The sequence below is a fragment of the Anser anser genome (assembly GCF_964211835.1).
Source record: "Anser anser genome assembly, chromosome: Z".
Taxonomy (NCBI): domain Eukaryota; kingdom Metazoa; phylum Chordata; class Aves; order Anseriformes; family Anatidae; genus Anser; species Anser anser.
In genome coordinates, this window is record NC_139723.1 from 79,119,884 (window position 1) to 79,142,347 (window position 22,464).

A 22,464-nucleotide genomic window follows, 5' to 3' on the forward strand; every position below is an offset into this window, starting at 1 on the left:
GCCACCTTGTAGAACGCAGATAACCAGACTCCTTAGAGCAATTAGGCGAAAATCACGGTGTCAAGTCAAGTCAGACAAGTGAAGAAACATTACCACTCCAAGCAGTAAAAAAGTCAAAAGAAATTTGAAAATTAACAGGCCGGCAACTGAAGGCCTTGCATTGTCTGTGAAGCATGGGAGAGGTTTTGAACCTGGATTACCCGGTCAATGGGGAAACAGGGGAGGGTCCTGGTCATAGGTAACCATGCAGCTTGCCTCTCACGGCAGGGTGTGAGTGCTACCCGGCATCTGGGAGAATTTCCTTGTGCACGAGGACCTTGAACGCTACCAAGGACTTGATGGGAAACTGCTCAAGACTTGAGATCCCCAGGGCAGATCTGTGGTGGTACTGTGGAGGGAAGATCTTACGGTCCACCCTACCATCTAACTGGGGAGGCACTTGTGCACTTGTTCAATTAGCTCTACCCTTCACCCTAGCATTTGAAAAAGAAACATCACATGTATCCAGAAGAAGTAAAAGAAGCTTAGGAGTATCATTCGATGATAGAGTGTACAAAGATTCTATTGGGGTGCCTAGAGGAGTTCCCAATGAACATAAAGCCAGGAATCAGATTGCTGAAGGGTTTGAGTCACTGTTCTGGTGGGTAACAATCAGTAAGAATGTGGATTGGATTAATTATATTTATTATAATCAGCAGAGATTCATAAATTATACAAGGGATGTGATAAGAGGAATCGCTGAACAACTAGATGCCACCAGCAAAATGGCTTGGGAAAACAGAATAGCATTAGATATGATGCTCGCGGAGAAAGAAGGTGTGTGCGTGATACTGAACAACCACTGTTGCAGCCTCCCATGGTTCCCTGGGATTCAGAAAACTCCTCACCCTAAAATTTAACAATGTCATCATGTGGTTTTGGTATTACTGTACCAAACCACCCAGAAGATCCTGAACCATTACTAACAGCTCATTCATGAGTATACAACATGCTAACAACATCACTTCCCACTGGTGTCAATGACAAAAGAGATTCACAGGAAAGATGACGCAGGTGAAGATGCAGCAATCAGTCCCACCACATCATGTAGTCATCCAACGCGGGTACTCACAGCTCAGCACTGGCAGTGCACATAACACTGCTGCCCACAGGTGGACACAGCCTGCAGCCCCAGAAACACCGATGCTGTCAAAGAGATGCAAGGTTGCACGTTAGTTTAGATATTTTGTGGAAAAAAAAAGCTGCATTAGGCAGCCATAGGTCTCCCCCTCCCAACCCCTTGAATAATGTATGGCCAAGGTGTCTGTTATGGAGCACAAAGAAAGAGATAAAAAAAGAACTTCAAATTTACCATTTAAATATTGTATGTCAACAGTTTATTAAGACTCCTTGGATGGCAACTATTTTCATAACAGTGCATTAGTGATGTACATAAATTCATGATACAAACAAACAAGACCTGAAATGATTTGACAAGCAATCACAGCATATCAGTGGAGGAGTTTGGGAACAGAATTACTGCTGCCCCATTTGAAATGCAAGGTGCAACTTCTGCAGTACACATTTTGTTATTAAAAATCTCCATATGCTCATTTTTACAACGCTATAGATCTGCACCAGCAAGTCAAGAAATACCAAGTGTTTGATTTTCAATGAGATTCATGACTGCTCACCACTTCAAGAAAAAATAAAAAAAGAAAAAGACAGGAAAACAAGAAGCCTTTGTTAGTTCTGGGTTTCAATTCAGACATCTCTGGCTCCTGGTTCAGTCAGACCATGCTTTTTTCCATTAGTTAGGGGAGAAAAAAGTGCAAATTATTTCAAAGCTCCAAGTATCTTTACTGAGTTTGTACAGATTTATAAAAGGAAATCTCTATTTCTGCAGCCAAAATTAAAATCAGGCCGTGTCCTTCAAAAAGCCCCCTTATCCTTCACAAAAGTATTTATTACTTAGAGCAGAGAAACCGATGCACATCTTTCAGCGTTGCTTGCATGTCCTCATATTCAGCAAATTTGCAAGCATCTTCCAGCTTCAGCCAGCGGAAAGCTTGGTGCTCCTCCGAGAGCTTGATTTCCGTGTTACAATCCTTCACCTCTGCCAGCCAGTAAACAACGGTCTTGGGTTTGCCACGGACAGGATAGTGCAGTTCTTTCTTGTACCCCTCCACAAGGGTGAGCTGGCTGGCCTGAAGACCTGCCTCCTCCTGCGTTTCCCGGAAGGCTGTCTGCAGGTCATCCTCTCCTGGGTCCACGTGGCCTGTCAAGAATGTGAAAATGTAAGTCTCCAAGACGGAAACTCAGACTTTCTTTATGCAGTTGGCAACTGGGAAACATTGGGAGGACACCATAGCTGATACAGAACTGAAAATGGAGAACAGAGATTGCTTGTCAAACATTCCTCTCTTGATTTCTCTTTTGTGCCATTTATGCTTGTTTACACTGCATTTTCTGAAACTATCAGTGGCCTGTTAGCATGAGAAATCTTCCCAGTCCTCCACTTGTCTTCTGAAGCACTCTGTACCTGTAATGCTCCACCTTAGATCACACTTCAGGCTAAGGACTGAGCACCTTAGGAATACTTTTCCTTTAGCCACTAAGAGAGAGGACTGCAGATCTGCAAGAGTCTGCTCTCTCTCGACCCTTCCCTCCCAGAGAAGCTTAAGGCTCAGTTCTGCAAAACTCTTACTCATGCCAACAGCACAGAAACAATGGGACCAGACACCAACAAATGCCAATTGAAAGACGGGTTTCAAAAAAAGAAAAAAAAAAAGCTTTCACTCACTTGATTCACAGCTTAGGACAATATTATGAAGGTGACAGAACACTGGAACAGGTTGCCCAGGGAGGCTGTGAAGTCTCCTTCTCTAGAGACATTTAAAACCTGCCTGGACGCGTTCCGCTGTGACGTGATCTAGGTGTTCCTGAGCCGGTAGGAGAATTGGACTAGATGATCTTTCAAGGTCCCTTACAATCCCTAACATTCTGTGATTTTAAGCACTACAAAAAGTTCAACATATTTTTATATTAAAAAAAAACAAAACTGTGAAAGTTGCCAAACAGAACCAAAGTAGCTTCCTGCAACTCCTGCTTGTTCCAGCACATCCTAAACCACCACGAAGTCAATCATGAAATCACTTCAACTGGAAAAGCAGAATGAATCACACAGGGGATTAAAAAAAAACTTCTCCAAGCACACAGTTAAAAGGTGGTTGCACCACAATGGTAGATCAGATGCTTATGATCCACCCCAGAATCATATGGATGCAGTTATCACGTGAAAGAGACCACCAATATTTTCTCCTACACTGAGATATGCGGCAGTTATGGGTATTTTTAATTTCTCTCACATATTCCCCCCTGATATACAGCACACCTAAACGCTAGCCCTGTCGACAGCTGGTCTTCTCGGACACCCTGTTTGTTTCATGTTGCTTAGAATGAGAGGTGCCATTACAAACAAAGGATAAATATAACATTTCCCCAGCTGTTTGTACTTTTGTTGAGAAATGTCAGATTTGGTTTTCTCATGAAAGATCCAGACAAGACCATAAATAGAACAAGCCAAGCAAGATCTCAAAAAAGCTACTTAACAGGAGTTGGGAGGCTTCAAAAAAAGGGGCGGGGAGTGGTGTTTAAGCTTTATTTTGCCACTGGTGTCGCTCTGTTTTCTACTTAGGTGTCTGCAAATAGCCACAATTTCATCACAGAAATGAGTATTCTCTCAGGTCCCAGGTACCCAAAGTAACCCTTTAGTACTCCAAGTGGGATACATGGGGAGCTCATGTTGCTCTGCCCACAGGTCTCACTCACTTCTTTGTGTATCAGAAGCTTAACCACCCTCTTACAACGCGACATCATCTCAAATGCAAAATACACTTCTATTTCAAAAAGAAACTGTGCAGAAAACAGCATCTGATGTCTTAGATATTTGAGATCAAATACGCTGAGGCTTTAAGTAGAAATATTTTCTCAGCACTGCAAGTCAAGCTATCTCCTTTTTGAGGATAAACTTATTTTCATCTTGTACATATACAAAGCTGGGACTTTGAGCAACAGAATCCACCCGGCCTCGAACAGCTGGATTCCTTTTATAGCATCCACAGTAAATGCCCACAGAACATCCACCAACAGCCAGTAACCAGTTCCTTTTATGATAATCATGATCCAGTTACCAAACATGCAATGAGCTGAGGTAGCAAAAAAGCTGGAGACCAGGGTTCAGTTTCAACCCACAGGACACAAATGCTACCTCCTGCCTACCAGCACAGGGAGAGGCAATCACCTCACCCCACTGACTGTTGCTAACCTCAAGTCTAAGCTCAGTAAGTTTCCACTTTGTGCAATACACTCTACCCACCAGGAACAAAAAGGACCACTGGCACCACGTTCCAGCTCCTCAAAGCCATTTGCACCAGTAAACAAGCCCTGCATCCCCTGCCCATCAGACTCGACTTGCGCAGTCACAGTTCTAGGAGCAGGGATCAGGCTGATGAAGTTTGTGTAGGGGGGACCCAAGCAATACAGTTTAATCCCATAAAGGCTGGAGGTGCTGAGGGAACTTTAAAAATATCAAAGTATAGCTGTAGCTCTACGTGGGCTTGCCTTCTGTGTGCTCCTGGAGAGGTGATTGTAAGTTCTCATTCTGGCTCCTGCCACATTAAATCTAGGTCTGCACCGCATACAAGTTATATTATTGCACCACATAGCCTGGGGCTGCCTTTGAAGACCACTCAAATTGCAGAGAATATATAATGTAATAGCACCTCCATTTATTGCCCTCAGATCTGTACCAAGCTACTAGTAAAGGCTGCCATCAGATTGTGGTTTCTGATCTACAAAACCTTTAACGATATGATCTGAGTGTGTGAGACACATACCTGAGTCATTTCACTTGCTATTGTGCTGGCTTGTCCTGAATTACTGTGTTTCCAGTGAACCTTTCCGCATGGATCTCTCCTCTCACAACAGTCATGTCCCAGCTCATGGTTTTTTGCTTTCCAAAGGCTGCAAACTCTTCTCCACTAGGCTTTTGGTGAAGTGGAGGGAGGGAGAGGTTTGGAAAGTTCTGTTCTTTCCATTGATAGGAGAGCACAGCTGATTTTGTTACTAGCTTTTTTTTTTTTTTTTCCAATTTACAAACTCCTGTTTACAAACTGCTCATGTGCTATGCTTTAAGAACACTACTTTGTAAAATCAGAAATACAAATTAGCGGAAAGAAATCGCAGAGGATAAGAAAAAGCATTTAGGGAGATCTACAACGAACCTGAAATATCCCCGTTGTGCTGCTCCCGGTACCGGGGCTGGGACAGCGTACTACCCAATACCAGCTCTGCCACACAGCTCCCCTTCCAGCTGCCCAAAAGGCACTATCAGCTGCTACTGCCAGCTGATAACCACCCCCAGAGCTGACCTCAGCAGCGCCCAGCAGACCTCGGGCTGCAATCTCCCCTGCTCCTGACGCGAGCGGCACAGCAGTGGGATATCGGAACAAACATCACCTTTGGGTGGCGTCCAGTGGTGGGTCCCATAAGACGTCTGCAGGAGGAGGTATTCGATGCCGTCAGCGGGCTTGGAGGACGCCGCTGGCTGCAGCCTCCTGTAGATGATCAAGCCACAGGCTCTGACCGCCATGTCCCCGCTCCCTGCAGGGGGCAAGCAGAAATGACGTGGGGCTCGGGCAGGTCGGGATAAAAGTCCATCCCTTCGCAGCTACCGTGCAATTAAACCCTGTCTTAATAACAACCCGTGAGGTGCGACAATGGAGCCCTTTCCTTTTCAAATTGGGAAGGAGGAGCCTACATAAAAACCCTTAAATATATATATATATATGTATGTATTAAGAGGCACGGAATGTGACTTGTGTGCTGTTTCTTTACAGCTGATACATTACACAGCACACCGCAGGGACAGAAAATGATGAAGAACCAGGAAAGCCGGACATTTAACGCTCTGATTTTCGCTGCAGAAGCCCTCGGGCTCCGTGCACAGATAACGCCGGGGCTCCGCCCACGGGGCCCCCGGGCTGGGGCTGGGGACGCCGCCGCCCCCGGAACCCCCCCGCAGCCCCCCGCGGTTCCCCCCGGACCCCTGAGCGCGGCGCACGCCCCACTCCCTGCCCTCACCTTCGCTCCCGGATCGGGAAAAGAGGAGGCGGGACCAACGCGCGGCTGACAGCCCCCTCAACCAATCGCAGCGCCTTCTCCCCCCTTCTCTTATTCCCTTAACCCCGCCTCCCTCAGTCTGATTGGTTCCTCCCTAGCGAGCCGCGCGCGCCACCGTTTGAAGCGGGCGAGGCGTTGTTGCCATGGAGACGCGGCCTGGGCGCCGCTCCCGGAGCCTCCGCGCCCGCTGAGGGGACCGGGGGCCGGGGGAGGGGGGGTGGCGGTGCCCGGCCCGGCGCTGCAGGGTACGTACGGACACCGGGCAGCACGGCCCCGGCGGGCTCCGGGCGGGTTTTCTCTCAGCTGAACGCGTGGGGAGGCGCGGAGGCTTCTTTTGGGGGCGAAACTGGGAAGAAAACGGTAAAAGTTCATCCGGGACCGAGCCCCGGGGCTAAACGCGTCCTCTCCGAGTCCTGAAGCGTAACCCCCGAGGCGCGGCAGCTCGCTGGGCTCTAATTATAAAATAAATGTTAGAAGCCAGCTGTTAAACCCTGACGGCAAGAGAGGCTGGGGCGCAGTTTTCGAATAATCAGCACCCCGATATAGCTGCCGAGTGATTTTCTGGGCGTGTGGCTGAGTATTGGATGCTTCCCCTTCCCCTGCAGCTGCTGCTGGGAGCAGTTGTTGGGATCAGCTGCGGGATGGAGCCGCTCCTGCTGAGCTCACCAGCCTATGTTTAGTGTGGAAGAATGATAATGGTAACTAGCATCTCAGTGCTCCGTTGGAAAACAAGCAGTTCATTTAGTTGTCATTTTTACGTCCGTTTCAAATATCACTGAAATTAATCCGCTTTGCACAACCTTCACGTTTCTCTGCTTTCTGGGTCAGGAGGAGATCAACAGGGAACCAAAGGCGGAAGAACCTTGTACGCTTGGACAGAAGGGCTGGGTTCGCAAGGAGGTGAGTGCCATCCAGCCAGGCATGCTGCCCCACGCTCAGCCCTGCCCAGGCCACGCAGTGTGCCCGCCGTCACTCTATGCACGCTGATAACGGTTCTCATTCTGCTTATGGAAAATTGGGAGCAACAACATCGGACCTGTCGTTTTCCAGTCTTCATCATGAGGGTGATGAAGGGAGTGGAGCATCTCCTTTACGAGGAAAGGCTGAGGGAGCTGGGTCTCATTAGCTTGGAGAAGAGGAGACTGAGGGGTGACCTTACTAATGCTTATAAATATGTAAAGGGCAAGTGTCAGGAGCATGGAGCCAGGCTCTTCTCTGTGACATCCAATGATAGTGCAAGGGGCAATGGGTGCAAGCTGGAACGCAGGAGGTTCCACTTAAATACGAGACAAAACTTCTTTATGGTGACAGTGACAGAGCACTAGAACAGCCTGCCCAGGGGGACTGTGAAGTCTCCTTCTCTGAAGACATTCAAAACCCTCCTGGACGCGTTCCTGCGTGACATGATTTAGGCGTTCCTGCTCTGGCAGGGGGATTGGACTAGGGGATCTTTCAAGGTCCCTTCCAATCCCTAACATTCTGTGATTCTGTAATCGTAGCTATAGTAAGCAACTCGGGTATGTTAGGAGCAAAGAAAGAAGTGTTGGTGCTGGGAGAAGGCCTGCATCCTGGTCCAACTATAAAATAGCTGTCAGTTAACAATGAACATGTTCCTTTCTTTCTACTTTTATTACATGGAAACTATAGGTGGTTTTCTGTGGGTATTTTTCAGCTTTCTTCCGCATATTTTCAAAACAGACTGCTACAACATTTGTTCCAACTAATGTCAGAACATTTATTACCTCTTTGTGTATGTGTTCAGGGGCTTCCGTAGCATGATCCTGCGATCTGATGAATGGATCTGCAGCAGTGATCTGTAAATATTTGAATTGGAGCTTCGTAGCTCCCTATCTACTTCATTAGACTAAAATTACGAACTTGTTTTGCAGTAGAGATTATCTCTTACTGTGGAGCTTGTGCTTATAGAAGTGCAACCACACCGTGGCTGTTTCTTCACAGGAATGCCTTAGTGTCCAAGGGGTGGGATCAGAATGATTAAAGGTAAAGCATTTGATGTGGTTCCCTGGAAAAGCAAATTAGCCGTTTGTTTCTGGAGGGTTTAATCAGATTTCGCTTTGGATAACAGATACAAAAGAGCTTCATGTTCAGATGAATAAAAAATAACAGTGTATGACTGGTAACATGAGTTAACAAGTCTCCCTTTTCTCTGTTGTAGGTTTGTCAGTAAAAATTGGCTTCCTTCTGGTCTTCTGCTCTGTACCTCAAAAACCAACGAACACCTTGGCACAGCACCTGAAGACGTGTTTGGGGTAATGTGCTTTAAAGTAATGAGAACGTACCCTGGTGTAGTTGTGGTTGGAAGAGGAAACATACCTACCTGCTACATGTGTTTACAGATCTTTAGAAGTTCTTAACATCTGTTTTTTATATGCAGTTTGTAAACTGGAATGATTTACACAATAGACAATTTACACAATTATTACCTGATATCCATGAGAATTGTTTCTAATAAGAATATTTAATGATCAGACTGCAGCTTATGGTTTAGAATAATTATGTTAGATTACTTACAGAATTAAATGTATAGATGCATTAATTTACATTTGTAAGATTAGGAGTGCCACATAAGGTTTCTTCACTTGTTCATGACTTGATTTCCTTAGTTTAAAATTGAGGTATAGTGATAGTAGTCCTATGTCTCAGAGGTGACAATAAGGAGTATCAGAGGAAGTCAACTAAAATTGTCGGGTAAATATGAGTGAGCCACAGTGGGATAACAAGGATAACACTTGAGTGTTACTCAAGCGAGCGGTGCACTGAGGTCTTTAATATAATGGAGTTTAATGAGGATCCAGGTATATTGGCCTAAGGCTGCTTTATTCTTAATATAGTTTATGTAGGGATTTTGTGAGATTTATGTTATGCAGAGTGACTGACACTCACAGAGTGAGTATCTGAAGGCCAGTCTTCAGTTAGAAAAGTGTGTTGAGAATGAAAACATCTGTCTAAAAGCTGATTAATAATTGAAAGCATTTTAAAATTGTGGATCGGATCCTGGAGCATAACTTTGTGGTACATTGATTTCCTTCACAATACATAAAATGTCATCACTGGTTTCCACTATTTATACTTGACATGTTTCCCACCTCTGTAGCCTTTAAAAACCTTCGAACACGGAAACAGTTCTTCTCTGATGAACTTATTCTGTGCTTTGAGTTGGTCCCTCTGTATAAAATTCTAGCACGTCGTTACAATAAGTACTCACCTATTACCAGCATCTAGCAGACTTTCAAGATTTATGTAAAACTTCTTTGCAAAAGAAGTAAGTTGTAGAGGCCTCAGGTTTGCCACACAAAGATGGTGGGCTGACTGGTCCCTTCCCCTGTCTGACCTTAGAACTAAGTGCTTGCAGAGAATTATGCCTCCAGACTCCCTTCTTTCTCAAAACAGTTGTCACTTCCAACTACTTTAAGAAGTCTTAGGCTTTTGTCTTAGTCCAGTTTTCAGGGAAGTGACTCAGAGCTTCAGGACTCAGCTGGGCTTTAATATTAAACTACTGCTTTGAAAAATGTTCTGTTTTTCTGCACCAAAAAACAGCGCTGTCTCACGTGTACAAATTAAGTTAGATTCTGACACTAGCTGAGAGAATGCTGGCTGTTACTCACTTTAGAAAAATAAAGGTCTTCTCTCTTTTTGCCAGAAGATGGCATTACCATTAACAATTTAGGATTCTTGGAAACATGCCAATACTGCCCTTACTTCTTTACAAAGTTATTGTGAAAAATGATGTGTCAGTTTTAGAAACACTGTCTTCGGACACAATCTACAATGTTGGACGAATCAAGGTATTCTTTTTATGGGGATACAGGCACCCCATTCTTTCAGAGCACTGATGATTAGAAGGCCAGAAAGGTTTCATTGTGATCATCTGTTCTGACAACTATAATTCCCCTGAATTCTTTCTTGTGTGAACCAGACTAAATTTTCTAAAAATAGTCTACTCTGAGCTTTGAAATGATCCGAAATGCTAGAGCCATGACCTTGGCTTAATTTTTTTCCATAGTTAATTAATTTGTTATTCCTTTATTAGTCAACGTTGAGTTTTCCTGGGTTGTGTAATAGCTGTTCTATGGATGAAGAGACACTGGAGTTATCTCCTGGAACCACTTAGATCCAGCAGAATTTATTATATCTGGGGAAGCAAGGCAGTTATATTACTTTCAGGACCATCGATAAGACGTACTGAGCTGCTTACGTGTCTCAGAATTAACCTTCTTGTATGTTCTGCAGTACCTATATTACTTGGATTTTCCATATTTTGAGAGTCTTAGTCCCTCGTTACCCCAGATAATGGAAGTCTGGCTGCACAGTTATTTCTAGCTGTTTAAATATATTTTGTTTAATTTTTGGTTAGAACCTTGAGTTTGAAATTCTTAATTCTCTCCCCATGTCTGTTGCTCTTTTTTGGGAAGTGTTTCCATTTTTTTTCCCTTTTTTTCCTTCTTAAAACTGTGCCCAACATTATCACCCAAATAGACATTAATACAGAAGTAGTTCTTGCACTAGTTTTTGGCCAGTCTGTATTTAACATAAGCATATGTAAAGATGTAAGTATAATCTAAGATACAAGAATGGGAATAGACAAATCTGCTGGATTGTTTTCGTCTTTAACAGGGAGATTGGTGTCTCAGATTTGTCTTTTGTTTGATGAAAGGAGATGCTAAAAGAGCTTTCCCATGGCAGCGCATACAGACAGACAGGACATGGTCTGGTTTTGTATTTGGAACTACCTTATGTAAGACAGGCATTTTTCGAGAACTTGACTCTCCCTGAAATGAAGTCTGAAGTTCCTGTGGCGTTGATCTGTTAGAGAACTTAGGGAAATTGTGAATGCTTACGAAAGACTTTGTACATGTGTCTAAGTTAAACCCAAGAATCCGTACAGACTCTGCTCTGTCAATTTTGATTTTCCCTAGAAATTTGTCAATTTTTGATTTTCAATTTTTGATTTTCCCTAGATCCTAGGATCTAATAATCTCAGCAGTGGCATGGCTTTACTTCAAGACTCAGAGCCACATCACATATGCATTTGTGAGAAAAATCTCAATAATTTTCTTCATACTGGGTCTTCTGTGAAGTTATTTTATTCGCGATTGCCATGGCGGGCGTCCTGCAAGCAGGAGCACACAGTAACAGTTCATCATCACCTTACATTCCCTACTGCCCGACACCTGATTCCTCCCCTGTTTCCTCACTGGCTGAGTACTGCAGGTTCACAAATGTCTCGACGCCTTTCTATACCACATACATACAATTTTATTTGACCAACTGTTAATTTCTCCTTTTCCTTTTTTTTCCCGCTCTCGTGACTAGAGGGCCCGTGATTTTTGTTTTTACTGATTTTGTATTACTCGTCCTGTTTTCCTTAGCTATCCTTCTCATTTTGGGACAGTGGGACCTTCCCCTTATCTGCTTAACATATTCCCCACTGCTGTGCTGTACAGTCCCTTTTGAATATGCAACGTTAGTGGAACGTTCCACTGCACAAACACCTTCTATTGCAAAAACACAACTTTGTTTCTCACGTATTAAATAAGTCTGCCTACACACCTCTGGCTCTGTCTTGAAGCTTGTTACTGCTGAATCACATAATTTCATTATGGCTAAGTACTCTCCATAACTTAGACTTTAACTTCCAAGTTGCTTTAGACGTCTTCTACTGTACCTTTTGGCCTCTCTATTATCCTACACAATCAGCAATTTAACAGAATCTTTTTTTCCTTTGTTGTTATTGTAACTTAATGTGTTAACTAATTTTTATGCTGTTGGATCAAATTTGGGGGTGATATTTAGTGGCCGTATTTTCTTTTAAAATGTTATTGTAGAAATGCTTGTAAATCATTCCGAAGAACTTCCCTTGAATTACAGGGGGAAATATTTAGTCTTAAACAAATTGGTTTTGTTGGCTATTACTGTAACTTTCAAAAGTTAGAAAGATCTGTGTTTGCTAAGATCCTAGACTAAACAAAGACATAAGAAGGCAGCAGGCAACAGATACTTGAGGGGCTATCCTTTTCCCATTTTATGGAACAAGTAAAAATATCTGCAGATATTAATCCATCTGGATAGAGACAGCTGCACAATGTATTGCTCGAGAGACGTGAGTTAAGGAGCTGAGGGTTTTTTGGCATACCTTTCAGTGATGCATGTTGCTTTTTTGGGTTTCCCAAGAATGCAAGTATGGCGTTCCAGTAGCATATATAGATTTAGAGAAATTCTGTGTTTCAGATTTCACGTAATGTTTCAGCTAATGTTCAAGAACGCCTAGCAAATGCTCACAAGATTCATGAAATACAAAAGAAAGTTACACAACAAAACTACAACTTTGCAATAGTTCATCTATAAGATGAGCAATCCTCATTTTTCAACATGAGGTGATGACAAATGCAGTTTCTTCTCCTTTGATTAGTTGACCAGGGGTAGCTGAACCGCATTAGACCACGTGCTCTGATATTAAATTGGGTATCTAAAATTAGGCATTTTACATTCTGTAAGCTTGAGGACCGGGTTTCAGTAGCTGTGGCATTCGTTGAGTAGACATCAGGCGTGTAGGAGCTCTGCAGCAGTAAGTAACACTGCAGCATGTGTTTCTTACCCATTATTGTCTATCAAGTATGATTTTAAAATAGTTTCATAGGTAAAATATTTGCTTCATATTTAGTTTATCTTTATTATTGCTATATTCTATATTGTTTGGCGTTCCAGTGTATTGTAACGATCTTCTAACGTAACTGCAGGTGATGGCATTTGGGGAAATGTGTGGTTTCTTCATTAGTATCTTGGTCCCCTGGGACGTTTCATACAACTCAAATATTTGTCTTGTTTGATTTCTTGTAGACATTAGCTTGAAGATGGCGTCGTGCCTTTATGAATGCCTTTGTGAGGCAGAACTTGAAAAATATTATCCCCATTTTGCTGCCTTTGGCCTTCAGAAGATTGATGAGCTTGCCAAGGTTTCCATGAAAGATTATACCAAACTAGGGGTACACGACATGAATGATCGCAAACGACTCTTTCAGCTCATTAGAATAATCAAAATTATGCAAGAAGATGAAACTGTAAGAGACTTGGGCAAGCAAGACTTCCAACCAAGTGGCCTTTTCATTCAGCCTCAGGTGACCAGATCGGGTCCCCGTAGACAGCTGCGTTTTGAGACCTTCTTTGAGGAAAATGACGGAACAGTTAAAGACTCTGGGCCGGAATCATATGGGCCATCTGATTTCAGTGCCAATGAGGAGAAGAACAGTCTTGTGGAGCTGTTGGGACACACTCAGCCACATGATTCAGAGATGATCAGATTAACCAGAAGAGACGTAAATACTCCTGGAATATGCACAAAAAGTGAACTGAGCTGTACAACAGTTTCTGATGATATTGCTCCTCTCCTGGGGGATTCTGAAACTCCCATCATCCAGAGAGTAACTCACATTTCAGGGTATAATTATGGACTACCTCATTCCTGTATCAGGTAATAATCAGTTACCTTTATTTTACTATATTTCAAGTTAGTCATAATTAATTCTTTCTTCACTGGGGATGAGAATCTGCCTTCATGGCTTCCAAACAAGCAATACTACCACTACAAAAGCTGCACAGAGCAATACAAAATTTTACAGAGAGATATTAATAAGCGCTTGCAACTCTCCAAGTCTGGTAGAAGGAATCAGTTGAATTCACCAGCTGCTACTCACCAAGGTTGTCTAAGAATAGCCTTATCTTTCAGGATATAAGGCTTTGTTTTCCTTGTGCTTTGGCCAGTCTTTCTGTTTTTCTTTCCTTAAGACTATTTTGCAAAATACTATTTTTTCAGAATCATGTGTTGCCTGTTGGTAAGTTCATCATGTTTATCGCAGTAAAAATGATGCATGCTGTGAACTATCTTTGTTCATAAAGAAATTTCTGAACTGGAGCTTTAAAAAGAACCAATGAGTATAATTGGGTCAGGATACAGACATGGGGAGAGGGATGCCTTGCAGCTGCTCCATGAGCACAGGATTTGTAGCATTCATGCATTTTCCAGTGTTTTGTAATGGGGGGGACTACTGTTGTCTGAACCCCTGGTAAATCTAAAGCATGAAGTAACTTTTATTGGCTTATACTGGGCAGATAAGCACTGTGTAAACTGCCTGAGTTAAAAAACATCATCTAAAAAGACTCAAATCAGCTATCACTACATCCAAAAGCATCCGAACTCTGTAGGTGTCTCCCGGGATTGGTTATTTAGATGTCTAGGGATATACCACTATGTCAGAGCACCATCAGGCTTCTGTTTGGAAGTTGCCTGGGATCCAGGCACTAGCTGTTTCTGCAGTGAGCCTTCTGAAGATTCTAGTTCAGGAGGCAAAAGCACGTAGCTCCCTGCAGCCATACCACCAGAATCTAGCTTGTTGCGATGCTGTTATGGCAGGGTTTGAAATGATAACTTTGTGCAGTGGTTTGTGCAGAGAGAGATGCTGTCACCACAGTGGAAAAGTACTGAGGTGGCACAGTGGTTTGAGAGAGTGCTTAAACTGTGAGATGAAAGATCTGGGTTTATAACTCCACTTTGCTGGAAAGAAGTAATTCCTACCATTCCCACCTTCCAGAGGAGTGCACTAACCTCCTGAATGTATTGGTATCTTAGTGCGTTCTCTGTCTCCTCTGGAACCTGAGGCAAAGTGAACAAAGAGGGCAGGATTCATGGTGCTGGAAAGTAAAAAGTGAAGAAATATAACCTCTCTGTTCAGCTAGAGGAGTTCAAGATCTTGAATCCTGTGATAGAGCTGTGTTTTCCATTGTTCTCACTTTCTTCCCTTGTTCTCTTTTTTCCTGAGCACATTCTTCTCTGCCCAGTGTTATGGCTCATCTCGTGGGCTTTTTGCATCCTGCTCCTGACACGCCTGAGTTCCTTCTCTTTTGACCACAGAGTGCATGTTCTGCATTCCAGGCCTGGGGCCGCTCTGCTGACACTTGGGTTTCTGATTCCTGTTTTAAAAGTGCCCAACTCCTTCAGTGAACCCACGCCCATGTCACCTTGTGATTTGCCCACTGTCTAGTCTCATCTATAAGAAACACTAGAAAACAGTGTTAGATTGATGTTGATAGATTGATAGGTTGATGATGTTAGATTGTGGAAAGATAAAGAGCTCTTATAATATGTTTAATAATTTTTCACTTGCCCACAGCAAATAACTTGATTTTGATGGTAGCAGACAGGACACAGTGATTCTTCTGACCTATTGTTTAATCTCATTCTTAATGATCTGTTTTGAGATTATTGTTTTTTCTAATAATAAAGTAGAAATCGTATTTTATAACGGTGTTTTTAAGAAAGGTTAATAGCAAATCTAAACTTGAGGTTCATCATATAAAATTAAAATACATTCTGTTCCCATACAAAATATATTCAATTAAAGGTACCTCGTAGAAAGAATCTATGCCTCTCCTATCATAAACAGAACCTCCAAGCATTCATGATTTCTTTTCTCCAAATCCTGCACTGCAATCTGTCCTTTCTCCTTCATGCTTGTAGTTAAAAAAAAAAAACAAAAACAAACAAAAAAAAAACACAGCTCTTTCTGGAGATCTCCAAGTCCAGACTCTGGTGACAAGAGAATGAAACTTCAGAGCCTCTGATCCTTTGATGGACAACATCTGGTGCCTACTGATATCCATAAGCTCTCACTAAATTATGTAGCATCTTATTTCAAGTATCATGGCCTTTCTTTTGAGAGGAAGGAATTTTCCATCTAAGTTAATGATCCTGGTCTGCATAGGAAAGCCATACTAAAATTAATGGGACTCCAGTTACCATAAAGATTTCTTGTGTGTAGTCTTTGAAGACCACATCTTAAGATCTATATCTGCATGTTGTATGCTTCTGGGGAGTCATACAATGGAACAGGAATGATATTATGAGCTTATAGGTGTAATGAGACATCGAGTAACTTGTACTCTGGCTGCATTTTTGGTTTTCATTTACCAGGCAGCTATTATATGTTAGTTTTCCTTTGCTGCATTAGGAGATTTTGGAAGGGCATTTGAATAGCATGGCAGAAACACTGCTTTGGGGCAACTAAGGGCTCAATTAAAATGACTTTTTTCCTAACAAACGAATGTTCAAGTCCAGGCTGAAAATTGTTACTCGCTTGTCTGAAGACAGCTGGAAAAAGAGAAAGGCAGAATTAATATGTTTTGGTTAGATTCAAGCATATTGTATATGCTGCATTGCAAAATGCTTTACACAGCAGGTTAACCAACGAAACACTAAATGACCTTACGCTTCGAAGGTGTCTGGAAGGGAGCTGAAGTAGACTTGCCAAAACACAAGAAGAGAACTTTGCCAGGGGTTTGAAACCATGTAATTTTTTTTATGATAGAAGGAACAAATTGGATAGAAGACCAAAGGGGAGATAATGAAGAGATCAATATTTCAAATTGTCTTTGAGCTGAGCAGGAACACTGTGATACTGTCTCGTTTCTTATGTTGAGCCATATACTCATAACCTGTTTGACAGGGTGAAACAGAAAGAATGAATATTAGAGGAAAAGTAACTGAATATAATGCAACTTCCCTCTCAAGATGTGTTCCTACTTTTATCTGTACATAAATGACTATGGGTGACTGCAAATAATTTCAGCAAGATTAAGTTAACTTCGATATTATGCCAGCTTGAATCAGATGTTTGTGGGCAACTGAAAATATGCCAGTTCTGCAACAAGCTTAGGAATGTAGCTGTAAAAACACAACTGTTCTTTTAACAGAAATGCACAAGAGGTATTAGTCTATTTAGCAAAAAAACAGCAGAAACTTCACTAGGTAACAATGAGAGCTTTTCCCTTTAAGGGAACGCCTTTAAAGACAGAAACTTTTATCTGGTAGAGCTAAGAAATCAACTCAAATTTATGCGTATTCTAGCTTCTGTTGTTGTCTGGTTTTAAAGTGCAAAGCTACAATTTTGTTGTAGATCCAGTACCTCAGAGAAAGAGACTCCGTGGACAGAGAGTGAGAAAATCAGAGTGTGTGTCCGAAAACGTCCCCTAGGCCTAAGAGAAGAGCGACGCGGGGAGGTTAATATCATCACGGTGAAAGATAAAGAAACCCTACTTCTTCATGAGAAGAAGGAGGCAGTTGATCTCACCCAATATATCTTACAGGTAACGCACTCCACCTGCACTTTGTGTTTATGGGTCACTTGCATGATGGGGTAAAGCAGATTGTACTTGGAATTTCAATAAGGGGAAACTGAAAAGGGCTTTTCCCTTATTGAAAAGGGTGTTTCTTGCATCGAACTGGATGGTGGGCTCTTCTATCAGCTCCCCATCGCTATGTTTGAATTGCTCCTGACTTATGCCAGCCTGTGGCAGAAAACCTGAGCCCAGAATTTTAATCCCTCAAAAGCACATCTCTTGCAGCTTTCTTTGCATGTGGCAAAATAAAACCCTCTGCTACATGCTGTTGCTGCAGGAGGATTGCCTGCTGCTGAGTCTCCTCTTCAGTGAGGAGTTCCCTTTTCGCTACCACTGCACTGTAATTCTGTTTTAAATTAATCACATATACCCTCATCCCCTCCCTCTCTTTGTTCTCAAATGCTTTTGAAAATTAAGTTCCCCTCTGGTCTTTGTTTCCAAATCCCAAATACCTTGTGCTGTCATAGCTCAAATTCCTAGTTTTGACTGACAGCACCAGGAACAGAGCGATTTCTAGAGAGCAGCAAGCCGTGCTCACTCTGCTGGGTGTTATTTTTGCAGCCTGGCTCCTGGGAACAACTGTTCAGAGTATCCAGTAAAAAATGAGTTTGCAGCTCTCTCAGGCCCGGTTTATGTACCACCTTTTACGGTGTGACACATGCAGCAATTCCACCCCACTCCCTCAATGGGAGCAACAGTATTTGGCATCTGGGCAGTGCTTATTGCCTTAGTATCTCAGGGCTGAAATAACTGCTAACTAATTTTGTTCTCTCAGTAATAACAAATGCCATTTTGCTATAAATCAATATAGTCCGAACAAAAATACGCTGTGGTGAAGGCTGTTCTGTTCCAAGGGACCCAGGAGAACTTCCCTGCTTCCAAATCTGGCTGCTCACCCTGCCTCCAGCTCCTGTAGATGGGAAGCCAAGGGCTGCAGACCAGATGGGAGGTGGGGCACGCTCCAGCTCCACAGCCAGGGGAACCAAGCTGCAGGCCTTTCAGAGAGCTCACCCGACCTGTGAGACTTCCCAGTTTAACCTGCACACGTGCTAGCGTGGCTAGTTTGTGCATCATTACAGTAACTGTCGCTCAGAGGGATCTACTACCTTAATTTGCATCGCCATATATCATTAGAGCACAATATTAAACGCCAGCCTATGGAGGCTCTTTTGAAAATGTGGTGTTTGTTTGTTACTGTCCCTACAAATGCCATTCTTAACCTCAGAGAAGCCCATAATGAACGCACTTGCAGTCTTTCTAGAGACCCTGCTGCTTTGGGTCAGCTCTAGAGTGTGGGAAGTTTTGGAGTTTTTTGCCCCCTTCTGAGATAATACAATCTGGCTTTGCTTCTGTCTTCTCTGGCACAAAAAAGATTTTAAGTCTGGAGAACAGACCCAGTCACAACTGAGGGCTAATTTTTGAGTTCTTCTTACTCTTGTAGTCTTACTATACAACTGTAGGCTGATTCATTTCAGGAATAGGTGAGAGTTTCTTTTAATTAACATTTTTTTTCCTTTCATTTTTTTCTTTTCCTTTTTTTTCAGACAGCTGCTGTATGTTCTGCTTCAAAATGATAGGAAATTAAGGCATCTTTGTTTCCCTTTTCCTTTCCTACCCTTAGTCTCCTCATTAGTTGTAATGGTCCATGTATGTCATGTTGCATGTTAAATGTGCTAGATTGTTTTGGACCTGATCCAAACCCATACAAAGTCACTGGAAAGACTTCTGTTATTTAAATTTGCCTTTGAATGGGGGCGAAGGGGAAGTGAAACATATTCATTTTCATGTAAAGATCACGTTTATTTTTCAGCATGTTTTTTATTTTGATGAAGTCTTTGGGGAGTCATGTACCAATCACGATGTGTATATGAAGACAGCTCATCCTCTCATTCAGCATATTTTTAACGGGTAGGGCATCAGTGCTTACATTTGTTATTTTCTCACTTTTTTGTTTTCCAATTTCATATACTGCTTTAATTTTCCTTTTTCTGCTTTCATCTTTTGAAAAAATACATTCATTTCACCCTTTCCACCTGCCTTCTCCCTTTTAGAATGTCTTTGCAATTGTGACAAAGTAAATCAGGGGAGACTTTTATCACAGTCAGTGAGAAATCTAAACCACAGAGGAAATTAAAACCGGGCCTCTGCTGTAACAAAGACACTGTGACCAACCTAGAACAAAAAGTGGGTGCCAGCATTTCTGACATCTAATCTCCACTCTAACAAAGACTTCTGTGTTGTATAGTGTGGGTATTTATTATTCTATTACAGGGCAATAGAAATTTATTAATAACCTTGTGATTTATTTTTATTTTATTGATTTGTATAATAGAAAATATTAATAACCTTGCATTTTATTTTTATTTTATCGATTTGTATTTGTTTAGGGGGTTAATTGTAATTACATACTTCCTGATTAATGGGAAATTGATGGTGGCTATACATGGGTGATCTTATTTTCCTGCAAAGTAACAAGCTTGAATATAATTACATTTTTGAATCTTTGAAGGAAAGGATTATGTATCCATGTTGAAAAGTAACAAAATGGAGCATACTGGTACTGAAAATCACCAAGTATCATCAGCAGAAACAGAGTATCATGCTCTTGAGAAAAGGAAAGTGAAAAAGGAGAATAAGGCTTATATCTTGCTGCATAATAATAATCACTAAAAGCAGATTTCACATTACAGCTAATCCAGTAATGCTACCAGAAAAGCTGTGCTGTTTTTTCTTAAATTTCCATAACTTTTCTATTCGTTCTGCTACATCCTCCTCACTGATACTCGTCTGACCCCACAGTGAGCTAATTCTGCAATCTAAGCTGCCAAGAAATTGTTCACCCATTGCAGTCCTACATTTTTACCCAATTCTCTGCATCCAGGAAGTACTGAGTCAGCTAAAAAGTCTTTTTTCAGAGTATGGGGGAGAATAAATCATTTGTTATGTAGCATTTCTTTTTTGGTTGATTCAGCTCTGAGTCTGTTAACCTCATACTTTTGGGTCCAATGCTTGTACAAGAGCCAGGATGGGGAAATAGGCAAGCAGTAACCTCAACAGAGATGAACATGAAGTGCTGCAGAGCTGTATCCTGAGACCTACTTGACATTTTACGTGCATTGCCATTATAATGTTAAGGTGATATGATGACAAAGATGCAGCAATCTGGAAAAAGCCAAGGTTGTTGTTACACTGGCTGGAGCGAGTGTCAGCTCAAACAGCTCTGTGCCACTGGAAGATGCTGATCCTCTTCCTTCCCCCTCTACTGGGCACATTCCCATAGGTCACGTGAAGCCAATTTGAGCATATTTTATGATCCTCTGTGAGATACTTTACTCCACTGAAATGGCAGAAAATTAGCCTGCAAAGAAAATGAGAAGCTTTCTGTTGTGTCAATGCAGTAAAGTCAAACATCAGAGCCAGCACAGAGGAAGAGTAGGTCAGTGGGGCAGGTCACACAGCTGGGAGCAGGGAAATGGAAAATCAAGACCTTCCCGTCAGCAGCAACAAACTATTAGATTGACTTAGCTGCATGCAGGACTGCAGTCCAAGACAAACTAATCTCACTCAGTAAATTAATCATAGTGCTGGGCTGCAAATCTTCATCAAGTACAACGTGTGTTGATACAAAACCTGACTTGTGGCTGATTTGCACCTCATGTCACAGGCCTTTTTCTCCATGATTCATAAGCAGTAGGATTCCCATTCAGAATCCTACAATACTTTTGCAGCATCTAAACAGCTGGAAGAATAATACTGAATTCTTAGCTTCCTTAAACGTATTTTTGGCATCTGGAAAAAAAAGAATAGAGCCAGCACTCCGTGACACAGCAGCTCTCCATAGGACATGCTTGGGAATCACTGTTAAGTGTTTTGTAGTTTCCCAGGTGGGGAAGCAAACCAAACCTCCTTGCTAAGAGCGTGCTATATAGAGAGAGAGATTGACATTGCAGAATTTCTTTTAATAGACTTGAATAAATCAGATGTGGCACTAAAAATATAGGTTATCTTTACAGAGGCAATGCAACCTGCTTTGCATATGGGCAGACTGGTGCTGGCAAGACTTACACTATGATAGGTACTCACCGGAACCCAGGACTCTACGCCTTGGCTGCCAAGGACATCTTCAGACACCTGGAAGCATCACAGTCAAGGAAGGACCTACTTGTTTTGATCAGCTTTTATGAAATCTACTGTGGACAGCTTTATGACCTGCTAAATGGAAGGAAGAGGTATTGAAATAAAAAGATGTATTGCTATAAACCCAGGGTTATGAATCAGTTGGTTACTGTTTATAAATCAGTTTGTTATTGTTTCATGCGATTACCTTTAGCATATTACCATGTATGATAAATTGTTATGTATTTAATTAGGGTTGTTCTTAGGAAATACTTACAGGAAGGCAGAAACTGGCACTAAATGCTGTTGCATTGACAGGACACCTGGTTTGTATTGCTTTGAGACAAAAGCAAGTAAGAATAAGGACCTATGACTGGGATATGAACTCATGGTTTTGCTTACACTACAGTAATATAACAGCTGAACATCCCATAGGTAGAAAAAGAGCCTTCTTGTGACCAGAAGTTCTGATGCTAGCCATTGTGGAGTCCATATCTCTCCCTGCTCAAACATAACCTCTGCCTCTTCCTCTTGCTGTGCCAGTGGGGCTGCAGTTCCAGCCACTGCCGTCTCGGAATGTGCTGTCAATGTCCCACTTGTGCTTGACACTGCAGAGCCCTTTACTGAGCTCCTTTACTGAGAGCACCTCTGCAGGTGATGCTGTCACCACCCTCAGCAGTAGCACCTCAGCCCCAGATTTGTTCAGATGGATGCATGCTCCCTTAGAGGAGCTTCATCTGGAATGGAAACCAGGACAATTCAGTACATGCTCGGTGTAAAAAAAAGCACTGTGGGCTGAAAACTCTAAATACAACAACAGTCAGTTAAGACTTTTGCAGTGAAATCTTTTCAGAGTGGTCTTGAAGGAACATTCCCTGTCATCTGGAGGCCTTTAGCATCCTTCAAAGCAGTATCGTGAGAGCACACTGGCAGGCTTAAGAGGGAGGCTTTCTGCCTCAGGGTGTGAGCATCTATTCAAGTTCTCAAAATTTTTGC

At 42.3% G+C, this 22,464-nt stretch overlaps 2 protein-coding genes across 6 annotated transcripts in view; one reads left to right on the top strand and one right to left on the bottom strand.

Annotated features, from left to right (window-relative positions):
* Window positions 1–1,353: 1,353 nt before the first annotated feature.
* Window positions 1,354–6,145, bottom strand: NUDT2 (nudix hydrolase 2). 3 transcript variants are annotated; one of them, XM_083817845.1, is made up of 3 exons: window positions 6,124–6,145; window positions 5,500–5,643; window positions 1,354–2,257 (listed from the first exon to the last, which is right to left on the bottom strand). In XM_083817845.1, the coding sequence occupies exons 2-3, from the start codon at window positions 5,630–5,632 to the stop codon at window positions 1,947–1,949; spliced, it is 444 nt and encodes a 147-aa protein (XP_083673971.1). In that variant the 5' UTR covers window positions 5,633–5,643; window positions 6,124–6,145; the 3' UTR covers window positions 1,354–1,946. The 3 variants fall into 3 exon arrangements, with proteins under 3 accessions (XP_083673971.1, XP_083673972.1, XP_083673970.1); XM_083817846.1 differs by lacking the exon at window positions 6,124–6,145 and adding an exon at window positions 6,087–6,102; XM_083817844.1 differs by lacking the exon at window positions 6,124–6,145 and adding an exon at window positions 5,892–6,033.
* A 135-nt stretch (window positions 6,146–6,280) lies between these two features.
* The window catches only part of KIF24 (kinesin family member 24), a 32,657-nt gene continuing 16,473 nt past the window's right edge, over window positions 6,281–22,464 (top strand). For 2 of the 3 annotated variants that reach the window (XM_083817825.1, XM_083817827.1), the window contains exons 1-7: window positions 6,281–6,407; window positions 6,991–7,062; window positions 8,339–8,432; window positions 13,021–13,651; window positions 17,130–17,319; window positions 19,163–19,260; window positions 21,366–21,581. In XM_083817825.1, coding sequence (XP_083673951.1) covers window positions 13,035–13,651; window positions 17,130–17,319; window positions 19,163–19,260; window positions 21,366–21,581 — 1,121 coding nt within the window. In that variant the 5' untranslated portion in view covers window positions 6,281–6,407; window positions 6,991–7,062; window positions 8,339–8,432; window positions 13,021–13,034. Of the gene's footprint in view, window positions 6,408–6,990; window positions 7,063–8,338; window positions 8,433–12,664; window positions 12,749–13,020; window positions 13,652–17,129; window positions 17,320–19,162; window positions 19,261–21,365; window positions 21,582–22,464 lie in introns of those variants that run through there. The other variant, XM_083817826.1, reaches the window with a different exon arrangement.

What these genes read in the sequence shown, in the direction of transcription:
- NUDT2 (XM_083817845.1), bottom strand. Translation starts at nt 5,632, where the DNA reads ATGGCGGTCAGAGCCTGTGGCTTGATCATCTACAGGAGGCTGCAGCCA. An exon ending in CCACTGGACGCCACCCAAAG is followed by an intron (nt 2,258 to 5,499) that starts GTGATGTTTGTT and finishes CATTCTTGACAG; the next exon opens with GCCACGTGGACCCAGGAGAG.